General features: G+C 36.3%; 1 protein-coding gene and 2 long non-coding RNA genes across 52 annotated transcripts in view; 2 read left to right on the top strand and 1 right to left on the bottom strand.

Annotated features, from left to right (window-relative positions):
- LOC147840920 (uncharacterized) overlaps positions 1-3,130 on the bottom strand; it is a 5,248-nt gene extending 2,118 nt beyond the window's left edge. Inside the window, exons 1-3 of the long non-coding RNA XR_015508039.1 lie at positions 2,766-3,130; positions 2,015-2,524; positions 1-259 (exon numbers count right to left, since the gene is read on the bottom strand). The exon at positions 1-259 is cut by the window's left edge and continues 2,118 nt beyond it. This is a non-coding gene — a long non-coding RNA (uncharacterized LOC147840920). The remainder of the gene's footprint in view (positions 260-2,014; positions 2,525-2,765) is intronic.
- The window catches only part of LOC147840916 (uncharacterized), a 639,653-nt gene that overhangs the window by 235,898 nt on the left and 378,385 nt on the right, over positions 1-25,370 (top strand). The window lies entirely within an intron of this gene.
- Positions 1-25,370, top strand: part of rapgef2b (Rap guanine nucleotide exchange factor 2b) — a 257,487-nt gene that overhangs the window by 211,346 nt on the left and 20,771 nt on the right. For 19 of the 50 annotated variants that reach the window (XM_087281892.1, XM_087281879.1, XM_087281873.1 and 16 more), the window contains 10 exons: positions 1-112; positions 6,376-6,484; positions 6,656-6,932; positions 7,659-7,816; positions 10,271-10,511; positions 10,604-10,990; positions 14,233-14,444; positions 16,716-16,839; positions 19,636-19,659; positions 23,430-23,653. The exon at positions 1-112 is cut by the window's left edge and continues 92 nt beyond it. In XM_087281892.1, coding sequence (XP_087138018.1) covers positions 1-112; positions 6,376-6,484; positions 6,656-6,932; positions 7,659-7,816; positions 10,271-10,511; positions 10,604-10,990; positions 14,233-14,444; positions 16,716-16,839; positions 19,636-19,659; positions 23,430-23,653 — 1,868 coding nt within the window. Of the gene's footprint in view, positions 113-6,375; positions 6,485-6,655; positions 6,933-7,658; positions 7,817-8,196; positions 8,212-10,270; positions 10,512-10,603; positions 10,991-14,232; positions 14,445-16,715; positions 16,840-19,635; positions 19,660-23,429; positions 23,654-25,370 lie in introns of all 50 variants that reach the window. The other 31 variants (XM_087281895.1, XM_087281881.1, XM_087281876.1 and 28 more) reach the window with 3 other exon arrangements.

Below are 25,370 nucleotides of genomic sequence, written 5' to 3'. Positions count from 1 at the left end.
CCCGCTGGCCTTCACCCTGCTGGGCGGCTCCGAGAAGGGCTTTCGCATCTTCATCGACAGCGTGGAGCCCGGCAGTAAAGCTGCAGAGGCCGGCCTTAAAAGAGGAGATCAGGTAAATGTCACACACACACACACACACACACACAAATAACCATAGCTGTAACACACAATCATGTAGATGTACAAACTCACACGCACACAAACACACATGCACAAACAAATGTACAAACATTCTCGCACACACACAGATGCATGTACACTAGGGATGGGAAGATTAACCGATATGTATCGATACGCGGTCATGCGCGTGCACGATGCGAGTGCATCTGTTGAGCAGCAGAGGATGAATGAAATTTTGGAAGCAAATCGAGATGCATCGGTTTTTGCGAGATGCATCGGTTTTTCCGAGATACAGCTTATTTTTTTAATATAGAATGTATTTTTTATTTATTGACAAGTGTTGTCAACCTGTTTTTAGCGCATAATTTAATCGACCTACATAAAGTAAGCCTTAGCAACGGATTTGCGGATGTGTACACTTACACTACAACTCAGTGTATCAGGTGTGCGGATGAAGCTAGTGGTGCGCCCTCAGAAAGCGCGAGAAGCAAAACAAACATTTTATTCCTCACTGAGTTTTAAATCTAAAGTATGGCAACATTATGGATTTAAGGATGGACGACTTGACAGGACAGATGCAATTTGCAAAATGTGCCGCGCATCTAAAAATACGCGGGCAGTACCAGTAATCTGAAATCTCACTTGAAGCGGCGCCACGGTGTTGTTGTAAAAGCATCTTCCAGTGTTCCTACATCACCGGCTTTCGCACTGCTTGAACTGTAGCTACCAGCTCCAAAAGTGGTGAGAAAAGCATTGAAAGTTTTTTTTTCCATGCGCAAAAGTTTTGTGCGCTCTATGCCAATAACGGATGTTATTGCATTGTTCATCTGCAGGGCCGGAGCAAGCTGAACTGCTGCTCTAGGCAGAGGACGATCACGCCGCCCTCAACCCCAATGTGAAAACGAAAGTGACCGGTTATGAAAATGACCTCTATTCTGCCGCCTTATGCGCGGATATAACTGAGGACGCGCGGGTGTCGCGGACCTCTATTCTGCCGCCCTATGCGCGGATATAACTGAGGACGCGCGGGTGTCGCGGACCTCTATTCTGCCGCCCTATGCGCGGATATAACTGAGGACGCGCGGGTGTCGCGGACCTCTATTCTGCCACCCTATGCGCAGATATAACTGGGTGTTGCGGACGCCGCCCTCTCTATACTGCCGCACTAGGCGGTTTTAAACACCTCCTCCTGTTAATTTTTATTTAATTATAATAATAATAATATTAATAATAATAATGATAAAAATAATTGGGTGTCACGGTGGCACAGTGGGTAGTTTGACCACCTCACAGCAAGAAGATTGCTGGTTTGTTATATTTTTATTAGCCTGTTATTTACAGTGACAGTGATGTTTCAAAGCAGCATAACACTGCTAGTTCACCACCTTAAGTTTTGAATAATCAGTGGCAAAATATATCTTTGTAAAACTTGTTTTCATAGTTAAAGTTAAATCACAATTCTTGTTGTGCAATGCTAAACCTTTATGTTCAAAGAGTGCAAATATATATATTTTAATATATATTGCACTTCTACATTCTGTTTATCTTGAAAATACTTAAATAATATGTGCTATATGTTCTAAAATGGCCCTCTACTGTAAACTGACACTCTGGCTCTGAGACAAAAGCCAGTTTGTAAAAAAAGTCTTGGTTTTGCTTGGTTTATAAATAATCAAACTCATTCAATGGCACAGCATCCTCTTTCACATCATCTCATAAACTTGATTTAATTAGTTAGTGCTGAATTATCGCATTGTATCGTGATATGGGTGTGAATCGTATCGTGTCGCATCGCAATATGTCATAATGTATCGCTAATATATCGGATCGTATTCTTTGTATCGAGATGCGTATCGGATCGGCATTATAGCTTAGATGCCCAACCCTAATGTACACAATCACACAAACAGACAAACACTCACACACACAAACAAACATTCAGACCCACCCACAAACATGTACAAACAAGCACGCACACACAAACACACAAGCTAAAACACACAAACATGTACATGCACAAACACATGCATGTGCGCAATCACACAAACACACAGACAAACATGCACACACACACACGCACAAAAAGAAAAAAACACAAACATGCACACACAAACACTCTCTCACACACACACACACACACACACACATGCATGTATACAATCACATACAGACAAACACGCACACACACACAAACACGCACAAACACGCACAGGCACAAACACACATGCACACACATACACACACAAACACATTCGCACAATTATGAACACACACACACACACACACACAAACAAACAAAGAAAAAAGCACAAACATGCACAAACACTCACACACACACAAACATGCATGCACACAATCACCAAACATGCACACAAACATGTACATGCACAAACACGTATGCACACTCACACACACACACACACATATGCATGTACACAATCACGCACACACACAAACACAAGCACAGGCGCAAACACACATGCACACATACACACACACACTAACACATTCGCACAATTATAAACACACACACACAAACAAAGAAAAAAGCACAAACATGCACAAACACTCACACACACAAACATGCATGCACACAATCACCAAACACACACAACAAACATGTACACGCACAAACACGTATGCACGCTCACACACACACATATGCATGTACACAATCTTGCACACACACAAACACAAGCACAGGCGCAAACACACATTCACAAACATGCACACATACACACACACACTAACACATTCGCACAATTATGAACACACACAAACAAAGAAAAAAGCACAAACACTCACACACACACACACACAAACATGCATGCACACAATCACTAAACACACGTACAAACATGTATGCACACACACACACACACACACATGCATGAACACAATCATACACACAGACAAACACACGCACAGGCACAAACACACATTCACAAACATGCACACACATATACACACACAAACACATTTGCACAATTATGAACACACACACACACACACAAACAAAGAAAAAAACAAAAACATGCACAAACACTCATGCACACACACACACACACGCAAACAAACATGAATCCGTGCACAATCACCAAACGCACAAAAACATGTACACACACATGCACACACACAAATCGCACAAACACACACACGAACATATACACACGCAAATCGCACAAACACACAAACAAACATGCTTGCACACACTCACACACATACAAACATGCCTGCGCACACACAAACATGCATGCAAACATAAGCATAAATGTATGCAAATAAACACTCAGAAACACACACACACATGAACAAAAATGCACAAACACACACACACACACACAAATAGCCATAGCTGTTACATTGACACCGTAATAGCACCTTGCTGTAGCGTTTGCAGTGCTAATAGTAGCTGTGCGACTGCAAGTGGGAAATGTTGTGTGAGAGCATCGGTAATTGCCGTTGTCAAGCGGTGAAAGCGAGTTTGTCACAGCGCTGCCCTAAATCATCAAGAAGAGGAGCAAAAAACTCATCCTAGGATTTTTATTTTCATTCAGTCTGTCGTTCAAATGTAAAAACACACAAATCTGAGCCTCTAAACTTGCTCTGTTGTCTAAATATGTCTGGCGTGCATCTTCACACAAGCAGAAAATGTGATTTTTGGGTGAATAGAGCGTGTCACACTGTTTCTTTCTGCCCTTCACTCACTGCGGTAAAGCTCTTTAATGACTGAGTGTCTGCTTGGCTTCTGAACCACTGGAGGATTGTTGATTGTTCAGTATGCTAATCGGCTGATTCTCCTTCGTTTGACATTATTAATGTATTGATTATTGATAAGGGCAGCATGGTCACATAGTGGTTAGCACTGTCACCTCACAGCAAGAAGATCGCTGGTTCGAGTCCCAGCTGGGTCAGGTGGCATTTCTGTGTGGAGTCTCCTGCATGGGTTTCCTACTGGAGCTCCGGTTTCCCCCACAGTCCAAAGCCATGCGCTATAGGTGTATTGGATTAACTCAATTGGCCATAGCGTATGAGTGTGAATTAGTGTGTTTGGGTGTTTCCCAGTGCTGGCTTGTGGCTGCAAGGGCATCCACTGAGTAAAACATATGCTGGAATAGTTGGCAGTTCATTCCGCTGTGGCGACCTCTGAAATAGAGACTTTGCTGTAGGAAAATGAATAAATGAATGAATTTTGATATTGATAATCATGTTCATTTCGTCAATTAACAGTAGTTAAGCTAACAGTGGAAGGAGTTTTCAACATCTTTGATCATTTGAGTTTGAATAAATAATTGTAATTTCTTTTTAACCTATTTTGTGCAGTAGGTCAAAGTGGGACACACTGAAAATACATGATCATACAAAACAAGAAGCTTTAAATTAGAACTAATGGTCAACATTTTATGAAAACTACCATCTCTGTGACCAAATGAACTAGTTTGCATTAAAAAGAGTGGGAAAAGGGGATTCTGCATCACACTCTCCTCAGTGCTGTTTTGGTTTGTTTATAGCATTTTTGAAAAGCTATAATTTGTAAGTAATTTAAATTTATATAGCAGATTTTTTGTGTATTGATAGACACACAAACCATTTTATAATCATGTGGAGGCTCACATTTGACAAAAAATCTGCCATGCTCTCTAGTAAGTAGTCAATTTTAATGGAAGAAAAAACATACTGCATTACAGTGGTCCCTCGCTATAGCGTGGTTCACCTTTCTGCCTTACAGTTTTGCAGATTTTTTTTGTGTGTAATTTGACTTTTTTTTTTTTTTTTTTTTGTAATTGTGTTCTGCGTCCTGATTGGCTGTAGACCATAGTCAATCCATCTCACCTGTGCTGTGTCTCCTGTACAGTACAGAATGCATTCAGCTTGCCATATTTACATGATTATTAGATCACTCAACAGTGTGACTGAAGTGCTGTACTGTTTGTTTGCTAGTTTTCTCCCCAACAAAACCCAAAATGTCGACGAAACGCTGTATACTGTCAAAGGCACCTGCATTAGCAATCAAAAAAGCAGAGGAGGGTGCTAACCATCACACAAAAAGTTGGACTTTTAGACATGCTTAAGGAAAGTAGAATTTACGCGATTGTAGGGGGTCATTACGGAAAAATTGAATCTTCAGTTTATTAAATTTGATTTTACAGCTTTAAAACATCTGTGATAATCATAATAAAATAAAGCTTTAGAAAAAAGTTTTAAAATATTCATCCTGCATTCAAAAAGACATGGAAGAAGCTTCAAGCGTGAGTGATTTACATGTTAAGTCAATGCAAAGACTCAAATAGACATCCTGCAGCGCGATACGCACAAATGAGGCGGCACAAATGAGGCGATTGGCGTGAATCAGGTGGTGCGAGTTGAGCATTTTGCATGATTGACACGATTAACACATAAAACACATATAAAAAATAAATGACTACTTCACGGATTGTTGGGTTATTTTTAGAACGCAACTCCTGAGATTAATGAGGGACCACTGTATTTGTACACTAACTTACTAATGCTATAACTTGTTTGTGTTTACTGGTTTTGTTGGTTTACAAAGACATATGACATAGTGGTACTCTATTATGGTGGTTTACAGGGACATGCCTGATGTCCTTGTAATTCAAAATGCTTCAGAATCATACTTGATGTCTTTTGACATTCAAATTTTGCCACAGGTTTCCTGTTTTGGTTGGTTTTTATTGTAGGGCCATATAATTAGCAGTTTTTATTGTATAAAATACATTACGCCTATGAGGAGTCCTCAAAAATGACCAATACCGAAGTGCGTGTTTCATTGGAGTTAGTTTGCTTGTATTGAATGAATGAATTACAGACAAAGCAGTTTGTTTTTATTAAGATCATCATTCTTTTATGAATAGAATAAGCAACACAGTGAAAGACTTGACTCTCTATACTTCACCTCACGGAAATAATTGCATTAAAGTGGTCATGAACTCAGAAAATTACCTTGATCTTTTGATACACAAGAGGTCATTGTACTATAAGAAATTATCTACGTTTTAGAGCATTTCCAGTGGATTTGTTTACAAACAAGCCACAATTCAACACTGGATTTGAAAAAGAAAGATTGAAAAGTAGTCAATGCTTAGAGTAATATTAAAAAACTGCAGTTCATGACCTCTTTTAAGTAGCCTGCAGTGCCATGAACTGAAAGTGTACTGAAACAGAACATGTTTTATGGATTTGATCAACTGGCTGAGCTGCAGTGCTGATTTAGCAATTTTTTTTTTCTGTCCACAGATACTGGAGGTAAATGGGCAAAACTTTGAAAATGTGCCGCTATCCAAAGCCAACGAGATTCTCAAAAACAACACGCACCTGTCCATTACTGTGAAAACCAATCTCTTGGGTGAGCTACACTAGCTGAAATGACCACAGACTGTCATTTAGTCTCAGCGCAGTAGTTTATCTGAAATTTCCCACTCAGCTCTTTTTCCTCTTGCAGTAGTGGATAATGCAGCTGATTTTTGTTTTGGGATTTTTACACTCTTTATCTTTATGCCGGGCTCTTTCCCTTCAGTGTTTAAGGAGCTGCTGGCCAGGCCTGACCAGGATCAGGAGCAAGAACAAGAAGAGGAGCCCGACCGGAAAAACGGGGCTCCGCACATCCCTAAAATCGGGGACATCAAGAAAGCCAGCCGCTACTCCATCCCTGACCTGGCTGTGGACGTGGAGCAGGTCATGGATCTGGAGAAAGCCAGTAAGAAAGCCAAGGCTAACAGCGCAGGCGGAAGAAACAAGCTGAAGAAGATCTTCGACAAGACACTGACCAGTATTCTTCCACCCAAACCTTACAAGTGAGATGAGCTTAATATACGAAGGTTTTACCAGTGACTTTTGTCCACTGCTGTATTCACTTTATTTTTCACGCAAGATCTGGCCCTTGTAACTTAAAGGCACTATAATCGATCACAGTTATGGGGCGTGGCTAGCATATTTAACCACACCCCTCCAACTGTCAGTTTTGACAACAAACAGAAATGGTGAGTAGGAGGAGCCTGTTAGGTTGTAATATCTCTCCCCAAGCCTTTTTCCTCATCTTTCTTAATAAAATGCCTACTTTACTACATCCAATCAGCTCACAGTATAAAAAACAAGCCACGCCCACTTTTTTTCTAATTTTATATTTTGTTTCTCTAGGAACTGCTTCACATTATGAAAAAAAAGTGGTCCCAGTTTCATGCGGACTTTAATATATTGTGTATAAATATATAAAAATGTGCCTTTGTTTGTTGTAAACATTCGCCCTCTAGTGGTGAAAAGTACATACTGCGCCTTTAAATGTATCAAGACTTCCATTCAAGGCTCTTATTCACTTGCGAAGATTTTTAGGCCCACAAAGGGTTGTTGTCTCACCATGTAAGTTTAATGTATGGTCATGAACACTGGATTGTAGTGCAAGTAGTTTGACTATTATTTGTTAATCCTGTAGTAGCAAATAAATCATAAGTCTTTCCACAAAAAAGCACTAATTTCCATCGTCGCAAAATAAGGAGGATATAACTCTTATGGTTTGTTTACAGTGACGTTGGGGTGGGACAGTCCCAGGATGACAGTATTGTGGGCCTGAAGCAGTCAAAGCAGATTCCTCCTGCTCTCCCTGTCAGTGGAAACCTTTCATCAAGCAACCCTGACCTGCTGCAGTCACACCATCGCATACTCGACTTCAACAACCAGCCTGGTAAGATGATGGCATTTAACCAAGACATTGTGCTGTATTAAAAGCCTTGCTGATTTCTGAACAACATTGTTATTAAGAACCAGAAGTTAGGGGGAGGTTGGGTTTAGGGGTGAACTACTTTCCTATCAACCTCTCATTACCCTAGGAATAAGGTTTAATCAATAATCTTTTGATCCAGGTATTTTTCCAACATCCTGCTTAAGAAAGTACAGACTTTGAGTCGGTAAATAATGATAGTTAAGATCTTTACGAGGGTACTTTAAATACATAGGTATTATGCACTTGACTTCAGGGCATCTACAGAATCTTTCACAGAAGTTTAATCACAGTACATGCATATTTTATAAGATGCTCATGCTGTCCTGAATGTCCTCTTTCAGAAGCGGTCCCTTTAAGTAAGTATTTGATCTCAAAGGTTCCTCCACTACTTTCATTTTTCTGATCACGGTCTTCTTTGGGTCACTTGTCTGCTAAATTCTGACATTGATTTTGCCATTTAAAGTGCTTTATGTAGCACAGCTTTGGTGGGGCTCAATCAGGTCCTAATCTGTGAACACTTGGTGCATTTGATGGGAGAAGTCCTAAGCTAATTGATTCTTGTTTACTAAATCATGTCGCTTTCACACTGAAGGGTTTATTGTAGATTTAGGGTTGGTTGACCTTGAATATTGATTTGTGTTTGAGGGGTCTGACACATACGACAACTCTCACTCTAGTGACCCAACTCCTACTTCCGTACTTATGCTGCTTTCATACCAGATGCGGTCTGTGCGTGTAAATCGCGATATTGGCACATAATAGATGCGTGAACATTTTAAGTTTACTTGCTTCACTCACTTGTCAATTTCACTTCACAATAGACGCAGATTCGCATCATGAGCAGGGCTTTTGTCTGCCCGGTGATTATAGCTTCGTTGCCAAAGGACTAACATGTATTTTATTGAGAGAGTAGCTGTGTTTATGCGCATTATGAAGACTGATAAACAGCGTCGATTCGTTTGGAGCTGTGCCTGAATCTGCTAGAGCCATTCTGAGGTGCACCCAGCTCTGTGAGTTCATCAACTCCTCCAGAAACTATACCTGGAAGATGCAGTCTTTCAGCAGTGCTTCAGACTCAGCCGAGCCAAGTTTGATAAACTGTTTGCCGGTGTCGGCAGGAGTATTTACCCCCAGGACTACAGGTGATGCGTCATAATCACGCCCCTACAAGAGAAAGCTCCTCATTGTTTATTTTCGCTGAGGTTTAGATTTTCTAACTCGAGTCATTAACACAAAACAGTGTTAATCGCGTTAATCTTGCAAAACGATCAACTCGCGCCGCCTTATTCGCGTGAATCGCGTAATTCGTGCAGCCTCATTCACGGGTGTCGCGCCGCAGGATGTCTATTTTTATCTTTGCATTGACTTAACATGTAAATCCCTCATGCTTGACGCTTCTTCCGCGTCTGATGTGAATGAATTAGGGTCCTTTGACAATTTCATTCTTCTTTATTCTCCTTTGCAGTGTTCGAAATCGCACACTTCCATACTATAGTGCGCTAAAAACAGTATGCGAGCCGAGTAGTATGTCCGAATTCATAGAATTAAAAAAAAACAGTATGCGAGAAGTACCCAGTTGACCTACTACTTCTGGGTAGTTTCTTCAGTGCGCATCGGATGAACACTACTCTATCCCATAATGCTTTGCAAGATAATTCATAAATGGGAGTGAAGCAATGTAACTCACACGGGTAGGTCACGTTGTGATGACAAAATGGCAGATGTAGTAGGTCCGAGTTCAATTTATACTGCTCACATTCATACTGTATAGAACGCACTTTTCTAATGGTCAAGTCGTACATTTAAATATTAATAATAATTCCTTACATTTATATAGTGCTTTTCTAGATACTCAAAGCGCATTTTTGGGGGAATGTCCTCAACCCCCCCAAGTGTGCAGCATCCACCTGAATGACGCGACGGCAGCCATATTGTGCCAGACTTCACTTCATACACCAGCTGATTGGTGGAGAGGAGAATCAAGAGTGATGAAGCTAATCATGGTATGGGGATGTTAGGAAGCCATGATAGACATGAACAGATGATAGGCCAGTGAACAGATTTGGCCAGGATGCCGGTGTTAAATCCTACTTTTTTTTAAGGACATCCTGGGATTTTTAACAACCACTGAGAGTCGGGACCTCGGTTTAACATCTCATTTAAAGAAATTTTGGAAATACAAATAATATTAATAACAATAATATACAATATCACGCCCTGAAAGCGTTTGCGCCCTGCGTTTTGCGCTCTGCACATGGACCGTCAAAATAGAGCTCTAAGTGTGAAAGCGACATACATTGATATGCAATACACAATGATCACGGGGAACACATACTGTAAGTCTTTCTACATTCTGATAAAAGTGTCTTGGGTGTTAATTGTTGAATGGGCCTAAGTCATTCCTATGTTCTTTAGACATGTCAGACCAGGTATTGCGAGTGTTCAAGGCGGACCAGCAAAGTCGGTACATCATGATTGGGAAGGACACCACGGCAAAAGAAGTGGTGGCTCAGGCCATCCGAGAGTTCGCCCTCACCGCTGCTGCCGAAGCCTATTCGTTGTGTGAGGTGTCAGTCACTCCCGAAGGAGTCATCAAGCAAAGGAGACTCCCTGAACAACTCTCCAAACTGGCTGACAGGATCCAGCTGAGTGGAAGGTGCTGACTTTAGAGTCTGCTTACTTTGGTTATTCTGTAGAGTTTTGGCTTTGGGATCAAATCCCACTCATTGACCTCTCTTCTCTGCATAGGTACTACCTGAAAAGCAACATGGAGACAGAGACACTGTGCTCGGATGAAGATGCGCAGGAGTTGCTACGAGAGAGCCATATCAGCCTGCTGCAGCTCAGCACGGTGGAAGTGGCAACCCAACTCTCCATGCGCGCCTTTGAGCTGTTCTGTGCCATCGAGCCCACCGAGTACATCGATGACCTGTTTAAGCTGAAAACTCGCCTCACCGGACCCCCCAGCCTCAAGCTTTTTGAGGAGGCCATCAATCGGGAGACTTTCTGGGTGGCCACAGAGGTGGTGCGAGAGGCCAACCAGCTCAAACGCATGAAGATTGTCAAGCACTTCATTAAGATTGCACTGCACTGCCGCGAATGCAAGAACTTCAACTCCATGTTTGCCATCATCAGGTAGAATGAGTCTTAATTTAAAGGGGAGCTATTATGCAAAAATCACTTTTATAAGGGGTTTAAACACAGTTGTGTGGCTACAGTGTGTGAATATTACTAGTCTCTAATGGTTAAAATGAATAATTAATCATTTTTTTTAATAATCACACTTTGATTGACATTCTCTCTTTGTACATGTCATTGAACGGGGAAGTTCCACTCATTATTGACAAAATCTCCCTTATTAGCATATACAGCCCTGAGTGAAAAGCAGCCGTCAGTCATTTGAGCAGTCAGTCTTGTTTTTGAATCTGCTGCTATGCTGACACATAGGCACTTGTTGCTCCACTCCTTTTAGAAAAAAAGGGCTGGGAGCACAATCTTATTTGAATTTAAAGCAACAGTTGCCAAAACGGCACAATTTGGATCAAAACTTAAAAGGGGCATTTTTAAAGAGTTATAGAACATTATTTAGGTGGTATTTTAAGCTGAAACTTCCCACACACACACACACACACACACACACACACACACACACACACACACACACACACACACACACACACACACTCTAGGGACATCAGAGACTTATTTTACGTCTTGTAAAAGGGGCATAATAAGATCCTGTTTAAAGTAGACATATGTCTATGATACAAATTACAGGGGGGGGATCTGACTCCCTTACTCCCTAATTAATGCTTGATCCCCCCCATGAAGAACATCAAAACAAGATGTTTAATAGTTAAGAAATGGTTTGATCTGATCTGTATCTTAAATCTGACTCCCTTACTCCTTAATTAACGCTTGATCCCCCCCCTGAAGAACATCAAAACAAAATGTTTAATAGTTAAGAAATGGTGTGATCTGATCTGTATCTTAAATAATATTACTGCAAAAAATAATAGATAACGTAAATAGACATTTGACCACCCCTATAATGGTTCATACCATTGTGAATGCATGTTTGCGCCAAAAATATTAATTTAGCAGGTTTGAAACAGGGAAATCTAGAACCCCAACAGACAGTGTGTTCATTAATCATCTTTCTTGTGAAATATTTGTACTGTAGGTGTCTATAAAACTAGATGCATAGTTTGTATTTTATTATACACTTGCTCGCACATGAAAGTTAAACAGTAAAATAAAATGTTTTTTTTTTTTTTTAATTTCACAAATGTCATTGAGAACCACTCCATATTCCTTAAAACAAAAACAAAAGTCTAATCGATAAATTAGTTGTAATTGAATTAAATACGTAACTTTGGTTCATTGAGGCATATTATCGTACATAACCGGAAAACTTGACCCCAACCCGATCGCAACCTGCATATGTCGATAATTAGTAACTCAGTATATCGTGATATTAATCATCCACAATATTTATATCGTAGACATTTCTAAATGGTGTGAATAAATATTTATGGTAACACTTTACAATAAGATTCATTAGTTAATGCTTTTATTAACATGAACTAATTATGAACAACTCTTGTACAACATTTATTAATCAAAATTGAACATTTACTAATGCATTATTAACATTTAAGTCCATGCTTGTTAACATTAGTTAATGCACCATGAGTTAACATGAACTGACAATGAACAACTGTATTTTTATTAACTAACGTTTATCAACATGAATAAATACTGTAGTAAATGTATTGTTCATTGTTTGTTTATGTTAGTAAATGCATTACTTAACATTAACTAATGAACCTTATTGTAAAGTGTGACCATATTTATTATTTAATCTTATAGAGTACCTTTTAAGAATGTTCCAGTTGCATTATAAATGCTTGAAAACTTATTTCTTAGGGAAGCATTTACAGTAGCTTAATAGTTTAATCATGAACATTTTCACATGTTATGGGCTTCTACATGCTGAAATACTGATGCAAAATTTAGCAACTATTTATCAGGCCGTTGTACGCTAACACGGTGCAATAAGACTCAAATAGTTAACTAAACTCACAATGAAAGCTGCAAGAGCTTGTATTAATCTTAGGCAATGTTAATTACTAATAACACATTAAATATCAGTCACAATCGATTTATTAAATGAGTTTTCAACTAATATTAACAAAGTAGCTGTAATCTGCCTTTTTCTCAATGTTAATTTTAATCCTTTAATTAACATTTGCTAATTAAATTTTTTTGTGAAGTGATATTTAGACCTGTCACAATAATCAATATATGGACTTATCATCACACAACACATGGACATGACCTCAATCATTTATGGTGATGCAATATATATCGCCCATACATAAAAACAATTCTAGCAGATTCTGCAACATCTCAATCTCTACTGGAGGTGTCAGTGTCAGTATGGTTAAAAACATTGTAGTATTTACTATAAATGACTATAGTGCATTTTGATGTGGGTGTCTGACAAGTGAAAATAGATCTGGTAGCAGATATAGCAGCCTCTGTTACTCTTTACCTTGCACTTTTTTGTTAACATTTATTGTTAATATTATGTATTTAGGATATGCATATTCACATTCTGGTTCCAGTGCCTCATAAATAAATTGTTAAATGACTATAATTAAATGAAATATTCCTAAGAATAAATTATGATGTGCTCTTTGGAAGAATGTACTTGCATTGTGATGCTGTTATATTGTTATTCTGGTATTATATAACAAGGGGCATTTTATGGTCTTAAAATGACAATTATATCATTAATCGCAATATATTTGGCTGGAATATATCGTACAGCAGAAAATAGATATCAGGGCAGGCCTGGTGATGTTGAACTTAATAATCCTTTTGCAATTTGAATATTTGTTTAATTATTTTTTGTTATTATACCAGTTAAAGTAACATTTTTAGCCATTTAGGAACAGTATTATGATAGGGTCCCACTTTATATTAAGTGGCCTTAACTAATATGTACTTACACAGGAGTTAATAGTTTGTTACAATGTACTTATTGTGTAAATACATGTATTTACTGAGTACTTATGCTTGATTAAATACATGTATGCAATTACATCTGTAATTAACTTTTGTATTTACATTTGTAAATACACTGTTGACCATCCCTTACACCTTAACCCCAAGTGTTCTCAAATACATTATAAACACAGTAAGTACATTGTATTTATTTTTTTGATGTAAGTACATAGTAGTTAAGGACACTTAATATAAAGTGGGTCTCATTATAGCACCATATGCCATGAAAAAAAAACTTTTTTGAAATTTTGAAGCCATAATTTTGGGTTAAAATTTTGAGAAGCTTATAACTTTGTGTTTTCCAGTGGTCTGAACTTGGCACCAGTGTCCAGGCTGAGAGGCACATGGGAGAAGCTGCCCAGCAAATACGAGAAGCTGTTTAGCGATCTTCAAGACCTCTTCGATCCCTCCAGGAATATGGCCAAGTATCGCAACCTTCTAAACAGCCAGAACCTGCAGCCCCCTATCATCCCACTCTTCCCCGTAATCAAGAAGGATCTCACTTTCCTGCATGAAGGTAAGGCAGTTTTTAGGGATGCATCGATATGAAATTTTGGCCTGATAACTTTATTTGGAAGCCAAAAATCAAATACACAGGCTGATAAATGCAAACCTTGGTATAAATTTTCATATACACTCAGCAAATTGGTTTATTTTAAAATCTTAAGTGCAAAAACAAGGAAAAAATCGAATTAAATATTAAAGAAATCTAATAAAAATAAGTTAATTGAATATTGAATAATCACAAAATTATTTATATTTTGTAGTCCAGTTTTTTTTTTCACAGTGAGAAACTCCCACACTCCCAACATCTTCCCTCCAGCATAAACTCTTCAAATTATGCATCTTCTGCATGGACCAATCAGAGGAAATAATCTGTAATTTATTGGTCAATATTTTTTTATTATTGTATAGGGCCGATATAACAATAAAATAAGTGTTTATCAAGTGATACCAATACATCATGCTTGTATGCGGTGACATGTATACTACCTTTGCTGTTTTGTTATTGAACATAGCTTAGTTTGAGGATTTATTGGCAGTAATAAATGGATCGTACAAGCTTGATGGCCTTCTCAAAACCTCCTCCCCAGTCTAAAAAGTCATTTGATTGAGTGTAAGCCAGAAATATGACCTATTGATTCCATTCCCTTCTCATGCCCTAATCCCTTTAAAGGGTTCAATCTCTGTAGTGAGAGGTATGTGTAGGAGACCAAAAAAAATAGCTGGAATGCACCGTCTCATCTGGCATCACATGTATGAAGAATCATGGGAAAGAAAAGCATGCAATCTGATGGAATCTTTTAAGTGGCTTGTTTTGACTGCTTTGGTTTAGAACTACTCTTTATAATGGTGGTCTGAATGTTCTCACCTCAAAGTGGCCTTGTAAGGTGTATTTATCTTGTTTTAATTGCCATTTTAGATATTTGGCAAGATATCGATTAGATAAACACACAAACACCTGTTATAATTTGTGAGTATTGCTTAACTCATTCCTGGCCTGCCTCTGCATAGCTTTTCCAATTTTTTTCTAACTATTTTATTTTGTTTTGCCAAGATTTACCAAGCAGTCTTTCAGACTTATTTCCAATTAGGATTTACATTTTTTTATTTTTAAATTAAATTTGATTAAATTTAATTAAATTAAATTTAATTTAATTTAATTTAATTTAATTTAATTTAACATTTTATCGCCATACGTTTAGTGCAAGATTTACCAGCCATCCTTTCAAATTTATTATTAACTAGGATTTTATTTTTAATTTAATTAAAATTATTTTTTAATTTAATTTAATTTAATTTTGTTATATTTTTTATTTCCATACGTGTAGTGCAAGATTTACCAAGCATCCCTTCAAATTTATTTCTAACTAGGATTTTATTTTTAATTTAATTTATTTTTAAATTTAATTACATTTTATTTTATTTTATTTTATTTCTTATTACCATACATTTTTCTAACTATTTTATTTTATTTTTTTATTTCATTTTTTATTGCCATACATTTAGTGCAAGATTTACCAAGCATCCTTTCAAATTTTTTCTAACTAGGATTTTATTTTTTGTTTTTTTATTTTATTTAATTTTATATCATATTTATTTATTTATTTTTTATTTTTTGCCAAACATTTTGTGCAAGATTTACCAAGCGTCTTTTCAAATTTATTTCTAACTAGGATTTTTAATTTAATTTAATTTAATTTAATTTAATTTAATTTTGTTTTGCCATTCATTTAGTGCAAGATTTCAAATTTATTTTTAACTAGGATTTAATTTTTAATTTTTCATTATTTAATTAATTAATTATTTTTATTTAATTTTGTTTGATCTATTTTTTTATTTAAAAAAATTATAAGATTTACCAAGCAGCTGTAGCTTATAAGTATGTGTGTGTCACATTTAATAAGGCATGTCTTAAAGGGATAATTCATTCAAAAATGAAAATGACCTCACTTTAATTATTTATTCTCCCTCATGTGGTCTTTAATTTTTTAGGTTTTTATTTTTTCAGTTGAACACAAAAGGAGATATTTTAAAGAATGTTGGTTGCTGGCACCAATAGCCTTTCAAAAGCCTTTCAAAACAGCTACCAGTACTTTTCAAAATACTTTCCTCATGTTCAAGAAATAAAAGAAACACGTGAAGGGCGAGTAAATGATCACAGAGTTGAAATATTTGCATGAACAGTCCCTTTAAGAGCACATATGTCAGTTTTGTAAGTAAAAAATGATATAACCGTTTTGTCACAAACTTAATCTGAAGGAATTATGTATTTGCACCACTCCAGGGAATGACTCCAAAGTGGACGGTTTGGTGAACTTTGAGAAGCTGCGGATGATCGCTAAAGAGATCCGACACGTGGGCAGAATGGCAGCCGTAAACATGGACCCTGCACTGATGTTCAGAACCAGGTGAGTCCCTTCTTGATCTGACTTCACAATCACACATTTTTCCTCTTTCAGGCTGGATTCTTTACACTATTGAGTAGATTTTAATGTCCACTCACTGTGATATGAACAGCTCTCACCTCACGCTTCCACACACAGGCTTTTTCAGAAGGTTTTTTGGCTTTGTTGAAGTGTTTCTGTGATGTTTGTGTACAGTATATGAGACCAGTTAAACCATTCTGTGTGTGTGTGTTACTCTCCGTCTGCATTATTGTCAGAGAAGTTATTGTCTCTCCTAGGGCTGTGCAATAAGACAATATATATGGTGTGGACACAATAAGTCATTTCATATTATGCTGTCATTTATATCATTGTGCCACAAACCATAATACTTTTTCATAATTTATATGAGCATAATATTACACGCCGTTACAGAGGACAGAAAGAGGAATAGCAGCATTGTGAGGAATTGAAATATAATGTTTAGATTTTGTATTTTATATTATTCTATTTAAATATATGATATTTGATTATATTTGTATTATTATAATATTTCTTTATATTATTTCTTTGTATTTTTATGTTTAACCTGTAATCATTAGTTTAGTTAATACTTTTTTTTTTTTATTATTTAAACATTTGCCTGGAAGTTAAAGTAGATAATGTGAGAAATATGATGGCATATGAATGAGTACATTTCTGATTATATTCTTTGAATGAAATAAATGAGCACTGCGCTATGACAGATTACACTATTTGTTTTCTTTCTTTTTCTATTTTTTTCTTTTAAACCTGCTTTAACACATTTTTAATCAGTTTTCAATTATTTCAATAATTTTTTTGTTTTGTTTTATTTATTCTAGTTCATGCACAGTAAAGCATTTTTAATTAACATTGTGTTTGAAATGTGCTATATAAATAAACTCGCCTTTACCTTAAAAATGTAACAAAGAAATAGTCTTTTACCTGTGGTTAACCTAGTGCTCATCATTAGAGATGCACCGAATATTTGGCCACTGAAAAATTTCAGTCAAAAATGGCCCAAAAGTTTTTTTTCTTTTTTAAATATTTCCCAAATGATGTTTGACAGAGCAAGGAAATTTCACAGTATGTCTGATAATATTTTTTCTTCTCTTATATCTCTCGTCTTATTTGTTTTATTTCGGCTAGAATAAAAGCAGTTTTGAATTTTTAAAATATTTTATTATTTTTTATTACTAATATTTTTTGGACAAAATTATTAGCCCCTTTAAGCTATTTTTTTTTTGATAGTCTACAGAACAAACCATTGTTATAGAATAACTTGCCTAATTACCCTAACCTGCGTAGTTCACCTTATTACCCTAGTTAAGCTTTTAAATGTCACTTTAAGCTGTACAGAAGTGTCTTGAAAAATATCAAGTAAAATATCATTTACTGTCATCATGGCAAAGATAAAATAAATCAGATGTTTAGAAATGTGTTGAAACAATCTTCCCTCCATAAAACAGAAATTGGGGAAACAAATAATTCTGACTTCAACTGTAGTTCTAGTAAAGTCCAGTTTTCAGATTTGAACTTTAGTTCAGTTCAGTGTGGTTTAGTTTTCACTGCTGAAAGTCCAAACACTGAAGAGCAAATCCACCGAAGCACAGCTCCAGAAGTCCTGATCTGAGCAAGCCAATGGCGACAGTGGCGAGAAATAAAACTTCAATTGACAAAGTGAAGGAAAAAAAAAAACAGGCTCAGTTAGGCATGCTCATTGTACATATGTGCATATACATTAGATTAGTCAGTTCCAAATACAAAACTGGAAGTAATCTAACAAATAAATGAATAAATAAAATCACAGTGGAAAAAATAAGTATTCCCAAATGAATGTGTTTGGGAAAAATACATATTTTTTAATAAACAGGAAAAATCAAGAGAAACAAAAAACATATTGAATTCATTTGAAATTTGTAGCATGTTATTTATTTTTATTTATTTATTTTTTGATATATCTAGTTTAAATTTCAATGCATAATCTGACTAAACTCTTACCTTAATGGATATAACTGTTTAAACTATTGGCCATATTAACTGAGAAATTAATAAAATTTCTAATATCCATAGTAGGGCTGAACAATGAATTATTTAAGCATCAATATCACAATGTTTGTATCTGCAGTAGTCACATTGCAGGATTAGATTAGATTTTTTTTTTATTATTTATACAATAATGACCGCGTTATTTTACATTTGATTGTTCAATTTCTGTACTTAAGTACTGTCAGGCTCCCCAGAAAACCATAAAGCACTGTTTATTTATTTATTTGTGCTTGTAATTTATTATAATTTAAGCAGAAGCTCTGCCTAGAAAAAGGCTTGATCTTCCCAGTCGGTCCAAATTAATGGAAACTTTCCAAATAGAGCTAATCAAATCCTCTCCAGAAATGTTATTCTTATTGCAATAAATATCACGGCAAACCAAAATATCACAATGGCAGATTTTTCCAATATCGTGCAGCCCTAATCCACAGGGGTTTTATTCATTAATGCTGAGCTCTGTATGTACAATATTAACTGATTGATTTGACAATAATAGTACTATATCATGATATATATTGATATAAGGATATGAGATGACTTATATCGTGAGATGATATTTTTGTCATATGGCCCAGCCCTATAGTCTCTCTTTTGGTCTGTGGTGCGTCTCACCGTGGTACCCTTGGTCTCGTTTCTCCTCATCTAAGTGTGTCTCCTTCTCTTTTTCTCATTGGCTTTCTCTCTCCTCCATTTCTCTCTTTGTCCACCCTCTCTGCCCCACGCTTCACTATTCATGGCTCTCCTTTACAGGAAGAAGAAATGGAGGAGTTTAGGGTGAGTATGGTGAACTCTGACCTTTAGCCTCATGTGTGTGCGCGCCCTCTTTTAATTTGGCCTGGCTCCTCACCATGCTTTATTACTATTATTTTTCATTTTCTGGTTGATTTGAGAATGCATTGGATCCCCGTCTGACCGTTTGACCTCCATCACTTTTGCTAGTCAGGGTCATTGAATGAACTCACATCATTCTAAAACACATCCTAATGTTGCTGTCCTTTTATTACTATTGATTTGAATTTTTTTTAATGTTTCACAAACATGATGCATGACGTTTTTTGTTGTTGTTTTACAGTTTGGTTCTAGTTCATTTATTAATCTGATATCCCATGATCCATCTTTAGCAAAAGTGATTTAACATGCCCCTTTCAGCTAAACTACTTACCATAGTTGCACGCCTTCTACTAAGCATTTACTGTGTGTTTGTGTGGTATTTTACTTTTTGTTAGTTTAATACTTATGTTTAAAATTTTGGTGAAGAGTGTAAACCTCTACTGTAAATGTTTTTCTCACTGGCACTCACTGGCCACTTTATTAGGTACACCTGTCCAACTGCTCGTTAACGCAAATTTTTAATCAGCCAATCACATGGCAGCAACTCAATGCACTTAGGCATGTAGACATGGTCAAGACGATCTGCTGCAGAAAGGGGATTTAAGTGACTTTGAATGTGGCATGGTTGTTGGTGCCAGACAGGCTGGTCTGAGTATTTCAGAAACTGCTGATCTACTGGGATTTTCACACACAACCATCTCTAGGGTTTACAGATAATGGCTGAAAAAGAGGCACACTTTGGGCCTATTTCTACCAACTTATCATCGCAATGCCACAGCCTACCTGAGTATCGTTGCTGACCATGTCCATCCCTTTATGACCAGTGTACCCATCTTCTGATGGCTACTTCCAGCAGGATAATGCGCCATGTCATAAAGCGCAAATCATCTCAAGACTGATTTCTTAAATGTGACGAGGAGTTCACTGTACTCAAATGGCCTCCACAGTCATCAGAGCTCAATCTAATAGAGCACCTTTGGGATGTGATGGAACGGGAGATTCGCATGATGTATGTGCAGCCGACAAATCTGCAGCAACTGTGTGATGCTATCATGTCAATATGGAGCAAAATCTCTGAGGAATATTTCCAGTACCTTGTTAAATCTATGCCATGAAGGATTAAGGCAGTTCTGAATGCAAAAGGTGGTTCAAACCCGTTACTAGTAAGGTGTACCTAATAAAGCACCCGGTTAATGCAGCTCAGATCTATATACAAAGACAATACTGATGCTAGTGCTGAAGAAATGAAGCACTCTACCTTTGAATATGAAACAAATGCTTTTAAAAGGAGAATTCAAAAACAAATATGACCAAATAAAGTAAATAATAACATCTATTTTACATTTAGGTATAAAACAAATGCTTTTAAAATGCAAACTCAATGATAAATATGACCAAAAAAGTTAATCACAAAATCTACTTTACCTTAAAGTATGAAACAAATGCTATTAAAAGGCGAATTTAATGATAAATATGACCAAAAAAAGTTAAATAATCAGAAAATATCATGTAAAGTTTAAAGGGATAGTTCACCAAAAGTGAAATTCCGTCATAATTAACTCATTACTTGGTCAACACGGAATCTGTGCTCACAGATTTTCGCTGGTTTTTAGCCCATCATTGATAATGTTAATTTACTTGTGTAAATGTGTGTAAATTTATATTTATTCAGTTTTTAAATTAATAACAGTAATATTATTGTAACATATATATATATATATATATATATATATATATATATATATATATATATATATATATATATATATATATATATATTTATATATATATATTAGGGATGTAACGGTATCAGAATTTCACGGTACGGTAATACCTCGGTATGAATGTCACGGTACGGTATTTATTGAATCATTTACAGGAAAAACAAAACTTTTGAAAATACTCCAAAAAAGTGCCAAAAGTGTCAATGACATACAAATTAGCCATCTATCTGTAAGCTTTGAAACACTAACTTCAATTTTAATAACAAAATTTTTTAAACCATGTAAAAAAATAAAGTTTCAATTTAGTATTGTTGAAAACTCATCACATTCAACATTTAATCACTCACTCACTTAGATAGAGATGGGTTTAAAGGAAAATTATCATATAACTATAATCTGGCAAAAGCTGGTATCTCTGGGTATTTACAATGTCCCCTGCAACAGAAAAAAAAACCCTCTCATTTGGGACTGAGGTTTCTGGGACAGAGATATGACTTGGCCCAGGTTGACAGCAGTGGGTAACGTTGTGCTTTGTCTTTCCCCCACTTGAGATGACAAGCCATGAGTGAGATAGAGGTCTCTTTGCGGTACAAGTCAATGTCTGCATCAATCTGAACAGTGTGCTGTGTTTCTGCAGTCCCCATGACTGCTATTAGTCGTGCAGTCGTGCAGGCATGTGCACACATAGGGCTCAACCTGTGCAGTGCACATGCCCTTTTTAGTCTTGGATAGAAAATGCCCTTCCAAAACGATCAAAAGTGCCCCCGCGACTCGACACAACCTCCGTCCAGCCCTTCAGTAGACAACACCGCTCTTGAGTATGCGCGCTCAACCCCCCCTCGGCGCTTTACAATACGCGCGCGACAACACAGCTGAAGAGAACGCGCGCGACAACACTGCTATTCAGTACGCGCGCGGCGACAACACCCGCTTTAGGTTCGATCATTTCCATCTTTTTTTCATCTCCGCTACTAGCAGCACACTCCATTTCTGCATTACTGGATCTGTAGCGACAACAGACCGCAAAGGATTATGGCCACGCCGTAATTTCCCGGCTGATGGGAAATGTAGTTTCAGCTACCTCCCGTTCGCTTCATTCGCCTGAGCAAATTTTCTCAGAAGACCTATAGTTTTACCGAGTCATGCGACTTCGGTAATATCGAAAAAAATTTATATTGCGGTATGACGGTATTTACAATACCGTTACATCCCTAATATATATATATATATATATATATATATATATATATATATATATATATATATATATATATATATATGTATGTGTGTGTGTGTGTGTGTGTGTGTGTGTATATCTTTTAATAGAGATTTTATACGAGTGACTTGCTTTGTTTACCAAATAAAGTGGATCTAATTGGATTTGCATTGCAAACATTAAATAAAAGTTAAAAAGGTATTACTGTTTTTTTTTTTTTTTTTTTTTACATTTTTTTTTTTTTTTTATTAATGTTTTAGTTATACTCCCAAAATAATCCCGCATAAATGTGCAGATTTTTAACAATTCTGCGTAGAAATAGCAAAACATGTCTGCAGATTTTATCTGGTCCTACTCATTACTCAATTTCATGAGTTACTTTTGCAATTAAACACGAAAGAAGATATTTTGAAGAATGCTGGAAACCATTAACTTCCATAGTATGGGCATCAATGGTTTTCAGCATTCTTCAAAATATCTTCTTTTGCATTCAACAGAAGAAAGAAACTTTTAAAGGTTTGGAATCACTTGAAGTTCAGTAAATAGTCAGTAAATGTGTAAAAAAAAATTTGGTGAACCATCACTTTAAGAACTTTCTTGATTATTTAACATCCCATTTTTATTTACCTGCCTGAGATGTGAAAATGCATGGAATGTTTCTGAAGGAATGCAAATTAATGCATGTCAGTGAGAGACTGCATCAGCAATGCTGACCTCTATTAAAGTCAGCCTGTATCTTTAACTCTGCTCTGCATGTATGTGTGTGTGTTTAGGTCACTCAGCCAGGGCAGTGCCAACGCGGCTGTCCTGGATGTGACCCAGACGGGTGGGCACAAGAAGCGGGTCAGAAGGAGTTCCTTCCTTAATGCCAAGAAGCTGTACGAGGACGCACAGATGGCACGCAAAGTCAAACAATACCTGTCCAACCTCACCCTGGAGACCAACGAGGAGAGCCTGCAAACGCTCTCAATGCAGTGTGAGCCCTCAATCAACACCTGTGAGTAGAGCACACACACACACACACACAGACTTATTCCTATATCCTGGTGAATACTCTTATTGAAGTAATGATGTTTTTACTATGTAATCTGTATATTTTCTCCTACTATCCCTAAACCCAACCCTCACAGGAAACAATCTGCACTTTTACATTTTCAAAATACATTTCAAAAATACTACAGATCTGTCTGTATAATAATAATGAAATAAAATAATAAAATAATGTTTTATAATAATTTTTACTCATGGGGATCTCAATTTTGGTCTCCATGGTGACACTAGTCCCTATGAGTCTGCGTGCAATCAGGTTTAAGTCCCCATCGGGATGTAAAAACAAGCACACACACACACACACACACACACACACACACACACAAACAAACATAAACAGTCTTAAAAATCATGTTGGTCACTGGGACAAATAAAAAATATATATGTTTCTGAAGGCTCACTTATTTGGTCAAAAATACAGTAAAATTGTAAAAAGTTACTAATTTGATTAGTTTTTTTTTTTTTTTTTGATTTGATTTATTTATTTTTCGATCAAAAATATCATACATAAAATATCATAAACAAAAAATACATTTCAACATGGTCGAAAATGGAGTGGGATGAATCACAAGCTTATTATTTTCCCACCCCATTACCACATACTGCAGTCGTCTATTACTTACACTCATTTCTTCTTTTACTCATCTCTTATTTTACATGAGACATATTTTATCTGTTTGGCATGTTTGACATATTGTATGTTTAAATCCATCTGTACCTTTACATTTTGTAACACAGACCCAAAGAAAAAAAAACATATTATTGCAAACAGCCATTAATTAAAGTTTCATCATGCCTTTCTCATTTTATCCTTTTTCAATCACCTTCATCCTTATATTCCTTTATTAATATACAACTTTATAATATACAAATAATATACAACTTTTTAAACTGATTATTATGCTGACATTGTTTGAGAGTCTGATCTAGACTGTTCAATAATTTCACACCACAGACAGACATACACAAACTTTTTAAAGTTATTCTTGTTTTCAGCCTCCTAAAATGTAGTTCTTCTCTCAGGTTATATCCCCCTTGCCTTTCTTCAAAAAACTTTTGTATACATTTTGGATGTAATTTATTCCTAGCTTTAAACATAAGCTGTGCTGTTTTAAATTCAACCAAATCATTGAATTTAAGTATCTTTAATTTAAAAAATAAAGGATTTGTATGCTCCAAATACCCCACACCTTCTATCAGTCTGATTACTTTTTTCTGCATTGTACTCACGGATCGAAAATTAGATTAATATGTATTCCCCCAAATTTCAACACAATAACTCGTATATGGCAACATAAGTGTGTTATATAATATATACATTGATTTATTGTCCAGGAAAAATCTTGCTTTATACATTATTGCAACCGTTTTTACTAAAGAAAATATTTTTAGTAAAGAAAAAAATAAAGAAAATTTTATTTTAAAGGTGAAGTATATAGTATGAAGTATATAGCAGAATTAAAAATGGAAAGTGCATTGGTAAAGGGATGGTTCTGGTTCTGGTAGCTTGTACACATTTACTTCCAAAGTAATTTGTTTTTCCTCCTATGGAAGTCGATGGGTTCCAGCAGCCAGCATTCTGCAAAACATCTTCCTTAGTGTTCAACAGAGGAATGAAACTAAGGTTTCTAAACTAATGAGTATACATATTCTTATAATTGCAA

The sequence above is a fragment of the Danio rerio genome, chromosome 14 (assembly GCF_052040795.2).
Source record: "Danio rerio strain M-AB ecotype USA chromosome 14, GRCz13ab, whole genome shotgun sequence".
NCBI lineage: Eukaryota > Metazoa > Chordata > Actinopteri > Cypriniformes > Danionidae > Danio > Danio rerio.
Note: the sequence above shows the minus strand (reverse complement) of the source record. Positions and strands in the feature narration are given on the sequence as shown.